This window comes from Apium graveolens, chromosome 9 (genome assembly GCF_009905375.1).
Source record: "Apium graveolens cultivar Ventura chromosome 9, ASM990537v1, whole genome shotgun sequence".
In the NCBI taxonomy this organism is placed as follows: domain Eukaryota; kingdom Viridiplantae; phylum Streptophyta; class Magnoliopsida; order Apiales; family Apiaceae; genus Apium; species Apium graveolens.
The window spans coordinates 261,496,395-261,504,291 of record NC_133655.1 but is presented as its reverse complement, the minus strand read 5'-3'; the positions used below and the strand labels follow the sequence as shown (position 1 = coordinate 261,504,291).

The 7,897-nt window shown below is 40.6% G+C and overlaps 1 protein-coding gene across 1 annotated transcript; it reads right to left on the bottom strand.

Annotated features, from left to right (window-relative positions):
• Window positions 1–3,273: 3,273 nt before the first annotated feature.
• Window positions 3,274–4,918, bottom strand: LOC141686227 (uncharacterized). The gene is made up of 3 exons (XM_074491276.1): window positions 4,473–4,918; window positions 3,980–4,229; window positions 3,274–3,885 (listed from the first exon to the last, which is right to left on the bottom strand). The coding sequence occupies exons 1-3, from the start codon at window positions 4,916–4,918 to the stop codon at window positions 3,274–3,276; spliced, it is 1,308 nt and encodes a 435-aa protein (XP_074347377.1).
• Between the last annotated feature and the right edge of the window lie 2,979 nt (window positions 4,919–7,897).

Sequence of the window (7,897 nt, the reverse complement as noted above, 5' to 3'; positions counted from 1 at the left end):
TTTCTTCTATTGTTATTCCTATCCCCTCCATCTCTAGTGTACTTGTTCAACCTCTCTTTTCTAATAAGGAACTAAATTTCATCTTTCAGTTGCCTACACTCATCGGTGTCATGAGCAACATCCTTGTGAAATCTACAATACTTGCTCTTATCTAACTTGGTAGGGTCGGCCTTCAAGGGCTAGGCCAGCGAATATCTCGATCTATCTCGATTTACATTAAAATTTGGGTCCTTGGAGCATTCAGCTTAGCATACTCAGTAAATTTTTGTCCAGGTCCTCCTCTCTTGGGAGTTGAGTCAGGATTTTCCTCAGTTTTAGGATACTTGTCCTTAGCAATATATTCCAGATCAGTTTTCCGCTTCTTGCCTCCTACGGGCTCGTTGCTCACAACTGTCTTCCTCATACTCTCTTCCACCTTGATATACTTCCCTGCCCTATCCTGGAGCTGCAACATGCTTTCAGGGGGCGTTTGGCCAAGGATATCTTGAAAAACTCATCCCTAGTTCCCTGTTGCAGTGCTATCATGGCTACCTTGTCATCAAGGTCTGGGACTTTTAAAGCTTCCTTCATGAAACGATTCAGGTCGTCTCTTAAGGATTCCTTCGCCCCCTGCACAATGTTCATGAGGGATGCCGAACTTTTCTCATGCACTCTCCCACTGATGAATTGCTTAATATAAGCCTGACTTAATTCTCTGAAGGACCTAATAGAGTTCGGGGGCAAACGACTATACCATCTTTGAGCCATACCCGACAGGGTCTGAGGAAAGGCCCGACACTTAATAGCGTCATTCACGGACTGCAGCAACAGTGCATTAGAGAATGTCCTGACATGATTAGCGGGATCTCCCGTGCCATCATAAGCTTTGATAGTGGGCATCTTGAACTTTCTTGAGATATGGGCATTCATTATCTCTTCAGTGAATGGCGGAGTAGGATCATTAGGATCTCCAAGGGGAAGAAGATTGCTTGGATCAGCCCTTAGGACAACAGCCCTTCTCTGTATTGGACCATCCAGGTCTATGATAGGAGGAGGATTCCTCCCCCTTGAGGGTAATGGGGGTCTGGTGTTCTGGGGGACTCCAAGTCACGCTTCAGCTTTTGAATCTCAGCCTCATGAGCCCTGATCCTTTCCTGCACTTCTTGGGAATTCGTCCCTTGGGTGCTCCTAGAACGTTGGCGACCATCAGCCATCTGCTCTTTGTCAGCACGCCTCCTTCTTGGGGCCACTCCATCATCTTGTATATAGGGGGTGATTGCCTTCATGCTTCACTCCGCCCAGCATGTCCGCTTCCTCCAACCTCGGGGTAAAGGGGCATCCCATATGGGGGGTTAGTAGTCACAATAGTTGAATACTCATACCCAATGGGTCGAGAATTCACAGGTGCATGTAGTTGTTGAACTTGGGGATTCGTACCTTGAATAGCCGAGGGAATCGTCCCTTGTGGCTGAGGTTCAGTTGCCCCTATCCGGGCTTCTCCTTGCGTGGTTGCATAAGTTGAATGAGGAGGTACCTCCACAGTTGAAGAAATCCTTGGGTTATCCCCGTTGGTGTTCCTCCTTCAAGGGCTCTAACTGTTCTCCGTGTTTCCGCCATGGTTGTTGTTGTGTTTTCCCACAGACGGCGCCAAATGTTATGGATCAAAAACTAGGGTATATGATTGCTATATTTATTACTAAGGAGCGTGAGCTTCGAGGCTCAATTTGACTGCTCTTGTGTTTCGTGACTCAATCTGCCTTAATAAGATGCCTACGTACCTTGCTGATTGCCAATGATCAAGTCAAAAAACATATTTCTTGGTGATACTTGCCCTCGGGGCTATGGCGGCGAGGGCTCACCAAGGACGTAGTGACTTTCATGCCCTCCAAGGACTAAGTCTAAAACGTCCCTCTTATTGTTGGGGTGAGGCCCCTTATATAGATGTTGGGAGTCCTTGAATTGGAATTTGGTTAGGAGACTTGGTGGGCAAGTCTCAGAATTAGAATGGACTTTGGAGTCCTAAGTGGTAGGAAACTGATTCCTTATCCTTTAGGTCCCTTGGAGGCTAATCTACTAGGATTTATGTCCTTATTGGGACTCTTCTTAATAGCTGATTTTTCCCTTATTAATTAATTACGAAATTAATTAATAATCAGGGTTTTGGGCCCTTTCTAACTGGGCTTCATTGTTGGACCTTATCTGGTTTAGTTAACTTTAATACCAATTATATTCCTGGGCTATTTTTGGGCCCTTATTCAAAGGTCTTGGGCCTCTTCTAATGGGCTTAACTGTCAGCCCAATGTTAATACAATTAATGCGATATTAATTACGCAATCAGGGTTTATTTTATTCCCTATCAGATATTAATGTACATATTTCTCTAGAGTATCACCTGTTTATTGCCATTCAAGTTGTTGATACACAAGAATTAATTTTTCCCTTTGTATTTACAGTATTATATGCAGAGAAGGATCACGTTCCAACGCCGCTTCAACCTCTGTTGTGTGATTTTCTGACGATGATCAAAGTATGTGTGATTCTGGTTTTTAAGACTTCATCTACTATCTATCAATGTAATAATAGGCCGTCGGAGCCCAATGGTGATGGTACTCTTAATGCTTGTTTACATGTATGTAAGTTGAAGAATACACATGAATTCATGATGTTGATTAAGTATCCAAGTTTTCTATATTTCTGTTTGATATCCACTAGCGCTACTATTAGAGATTTGAAAAATTCTCTGTTACTAGTGCTTGGAAAGAGGGTTTTTGGAATCCGTAGGCCATTCTTATGTTCTGTTCCTGCCCCTGCCCCTGCCCCTTAGTTTTGTGACGTGCAGAGTCATATCAACCATTTGCCTTTGAGAGTTAAAGAATAAGTCTCTCATTCCAATTGATTCTAAATTTTGAATCTTAGTACTGGGATAAGTGAACCTACAATTTAGCATCTACAGTTCTTCAGAAGTGAATCATCAAGTTCCTATTTATGGAAATTGGGACGAAGCCACCCGTTATAAAATATGAGCTTCTTAAAGAGTTAAAAGTCCTTTTTTATGAAAGCTGAGATTTTATTACTTATTCAAATCCATCTCAATACAATAATTGACCGAAACCGAGATAGTATCCCTATTGAAACTACGATCTGGGTAACTATATGATTCCCTGGCCAGTTGGTGAGCAACCATATTGGCAGATCGTTTAACATGAATCAAAGACACTTTGTTTAAATGCTGTAACTGACTTTGGCACTCCTCAATGACACTACCGAATTGAGATCACATGGGTGTTTTGCTCCTTATGGCCTCCTTATGGCCTGTACCACTACCTGGCAGTCCGACACCACCGTGCTTTCTTGCCAATGCATCTCATCAATCCAGCTTAACGCTTCCTTGATTGCCATAGCCTCCGCTAGAACCGGAGAGACCGAATTCTTATGGATAATAGACTTTGCTTGGATGAGTGCTCCATCTGAATCCCGTGTTATCAAACCAAAGCCCATCGCATCTTTATCTTCAAAAACAGCCGCGTCCACTGTTACCTTTACCGTATTCTGTTGAGGATTGACCCAAATACAAGCTTCATCTCCTTCAAGAGCTGGCTGGAGAAGAGCCGAGGTTGATCTGTTTTGGGCTAGAGACCATTGTGAAAGCAACTGCTTAGCTGCCGCTACTGTTTTATTGACCGATGCATGCCTTTGATTCCATACCAAATCATTGCGATTTCTCCAAAGAGCCCAACATATAGTGATGATCACTGCTTTTTTTTTGGCATCTGCAACATTCATAACATTTTCCATCCATGTCTTAAAGTCTGAGTACAGCCCCCACCTGAGCATCAACATTAACGAGTGACCAGCATAGGCCAGCATAAGAGCAGTGCACCAGGATGTGGAGAATTGATTCATTATCTTCATGACAAACATGACATAGTGCATTAACATATACTCTTTTTATTTGCAACTGACAGAGAGTTGGTAAGCAGTTGGATAGAGCTCGCCAGACCACGTTAATAGCCTTCGGAGGTGCCTTTATTTTCCAGAGCTTCGACCAAATGTTGTGCTTGTCTTCAGGCTCCCACGCTCCCTTATTTTGTTGTATCCACCTATATGCACTTTTGACCGAGTATTGTCCCGAAACTTCATGCTTCCAGTAAAGCACATCCTCCTCTCCATTGTCGTTAAGCACAGTATTTAAGATTGCTTCCTGATCCCTTACATTAAAAATGTCTTTTCTGATATCCAGGTCCCATTCTCTACTTCCAACATGCCACATGGAGTCAATAGTTTTTCCTACTATAGATTGAGAAGTGGTGGTAATATAATGATTAATATTATCTGATAGCCATGGTTGCCCCAATATACTGATACATGTTCCCGCTCCGATCTTTCATTTAACCCCATTCACAATCAAATTTTTTGCTTCATGTATACTATGCCAAATGAAACTCGGGTTATGGCCCAGCTCTGAGTTTAGGAAGTCACTGTTTGCAAAATACCTGGCTTTATAAACCCGTGTAACAAGGCTGCCTGGATTAGACGCAAATCTCCAACCTTGTTTGCCAAGCATGGCAATGTTGAAATCACGGAAGTCGCGAAAACCCATACCCCCTGAAGATTTGTGCCTTGTCATTCTTTCCCAGCTCATCCAGTTCAACCGAGAGTTGTTATTCTGCGATGTCTTCCACCAGTAGCTAGCTAGAGTTTTTTCAATATGGTTCGTGATGTCCTGAGGAAGTAGAAATACATTCATTGCATATGTGGGTAGAGCCTGAGCCGTCGTTTTAATGAGCACCTCTTTACCAGAACTTGAAATACATTTTCCATTCCACTTGTTAACTTGAGAACAAGCCCTGTCTTTCAAATACCCAAGAATGACGGATTTTTTCCTTCCCAAAATGTTAGGCAAACACAGATATGTACTGTTCTCGTTGGACTCCCCCATCTGTAGCACTTGACATATCATTCTCCTGTTATACTCTATGACGTTTGTACTAAAAAAAATAGAAGATTTCTCCCTGTTAATTCTCTATCTGGATGCTCTCTCATAGGTGTATAACAGTTCTAACACCTTGACTGACTCTGTCATATCTTCTTTGCAAAAAAAGTACGAGTCATTAGCGAAAAGCATGTGAGAAATAATAGGGGCATTACGACAAACCTTGATACCATGTAACCATTGCTTAACCTCATATTTTCTGATTACAGATGATAAGCCCTCTGCGCAAATTATGAACAGGTATGGGGATAAAGGATAACCTTGTCTGATGCCTCTCGTAGGAATAATTGGCCCCATCTTGTGTTCACCATGCACAATTGAATAGGAAATCGTAGTGACACACTGCATGACTAGATGAACCCACCAGTCATTAAACCCCACCTTACGTAACATTGCTTCAAGAAATTTCCATTCAAGCCGATCATATGCCTTGCTTATATCAAGCTTTACCGCCATATATCCATCTTTGCAAAATTTCTTTCGCTTAAGATAATGCATAACCTCGTAAGAGATCATTATGTTATCCGAGATAAGATGACCCGAGATAAACGCGCTTTGTGTATCTGACACCACTATATCTAGAACCTCCTTCATCCGGTTTGCTAAGACCTTTGTAATTATTTTAATCAATACGTTACAAAGAGCAATAGGGCGAAGATCACCCACCATAGTTGGATTTTTCTTTTTCGGCAGTAAGACTAGATTTGTGTCATTCAACCCATTTAAAATTTCACCCGTACGAAAGAAATCTCGTGTCATTTGAATAACATCTCCCCCCACTACCTTCCAATATTTTTGGAAAAAAGCTGGCGTCATGCCGTCTGGCCCCGGGGCTTTGTCCAGGTGCATTTGGAAAATTGCTGACTTGACTTCCATATCTGAGATTTCCTTCATGAGTTCCATATTCTTCATGAGTTCCATGTTCTGGGCACTAGAGAGGCGTGGATGCACACAGATGATAATCTCTTCAACATTGTCTTGAGTAGAACTGAACAGGTCTTGGTAGTAATTCACGATGAGTGACTGAAGTCCCTGTTGCCAGTTCACCCAATCCCCATTATTATTTTTCAACTTGTGAATTCTGTTTGTGCGACATCGAGCACTACAAGATGAGTGGAAGTACCTCGTGTTTTTGTCACCGGAGTGGAGCCATAGTTACTTCGATCGTTGTCTCCAAAATATCTCTCGCTGGCCTAAAATTAAGTGAAGTTGGTTCTTTGCTTCATTGTAACTCTGAATAGCATGATCATCCCTGCCATTACGATATTGTTTCATCTGGGCTTTACACTCCTTTAGTCTTTTGCTGAAACAACCCGTTACTTCTCTTCCCCAAATTTCTAACTTTTCTCCACATTGTTGAACCTTATGAGTGATTCTGTCATCCTTATTGAAGTCCCAATTATCCTTTATAATCTGAAGACACAACAGTTCCGACAACCATGCATTTTCAAAGCGAAAACGCGTTTTCCTTTGTACAGTCTCAACCGCTTTAGGGTCTAGGAATATTGGACTATGGTCAGAGGGGGAACCCTCGATTGTATACAGCTTTGATATATGGAAAAGATTCAGCCAATCAGACGATACCAGAGCTCTATCTAATCGTATCTCCAATCAGTTTTATGTGTTACGACCTCTTTCCCACGTAAATTGATGTCCATGCAGCTCCATATCTTGCAGACCCGTGTCTATTAGAACGTTAAAGTCCTTTTTTTTAATTTATCCATCATGGCGTAATAGGTTTCTGCCAATGTAAAATACAGAATAACAAATTTTATTGTCTCTGGCCAAATCCATTCATTCGGATAGTTTTACATCTTAATTCGCTTTAGGTTGACCTCTCACTTGGGGAAGTAGAAGGCAAAATATTGCCAATAGGGGGAGCTAGAAGGTAAATTATTGGAAATAAGAGTAGGAAAAAGCTGTTCTGTTGGGATTTTCATTTTTTGAATCGATAATCTCTCCTTCTGGTGGCAATTCCATCTTAATAGTATGTATTAAGACCGGCATTCTCCAATCATATTTGATGTTACAATTGTCTCTACATCCTCCAGCAGTTCCGGAGTTGAGCATCCATACTACTTTTTTACAGTCTGGGTAGGATTATTCGACGATCACCACCGTATTTCTCAGAGAACAAACTACTCACAGTGATATACACACACATGGAGATTGCACTATCATTAAAGTTGATAGTAGGTTCTGTGGATGGATCTTATGCATCAATGTTCAACATTATTAGACTAGATGAAACAATGCGGTAATATCTTGGATTTTTAATTAAGTTTGAACTGATATTTGGAAGTGAAATTGTGTGTTTATAAGTAGATGAGCTAATTCGGAATAATGTTATAAGTTAGATATGTACGAATCAAATCGCAAAATTCTGAGGAAAGAAACCTCTCAAATCACTCAAAGTTCTTTCCAAAATTTAAAACTACAGACGACAACTTAGAATGAGACACACATGCACTCATTTGGGTGTTACAGGTAGACCTGGGAAATCGTTCGTATCGTATACTTCCGTGTCGTGTACTTTCGTGTTTCGTGTACGTGAAGGTCAAACACAAAACCGACATGTTTACGGTTCGTGTAAATTCGTTTTTGTGTCATTTCGTGTCGTGTTTTTTGTGTTAAATTAATTATTAATATTAATTAAAATAAATATATACTAAGTTATTAGGATTTTTTTTACGAAATATATTAAAAATATATATATATATTTAGATCATATTTATATACATATTATAAAATTAAATAATTGTTTTAAAGTTAAATATGCATATATCTATTATAATTATACATATTTTTATATCGTGTACTCGAAGGGAAAATACAAAACTGATACTAAATCTCAGTCATGTACTCCAAGGGAAAATACAAAATTGACATTAAATCTCAGTCGTGTATTTTCGTGTTCGTGTATTT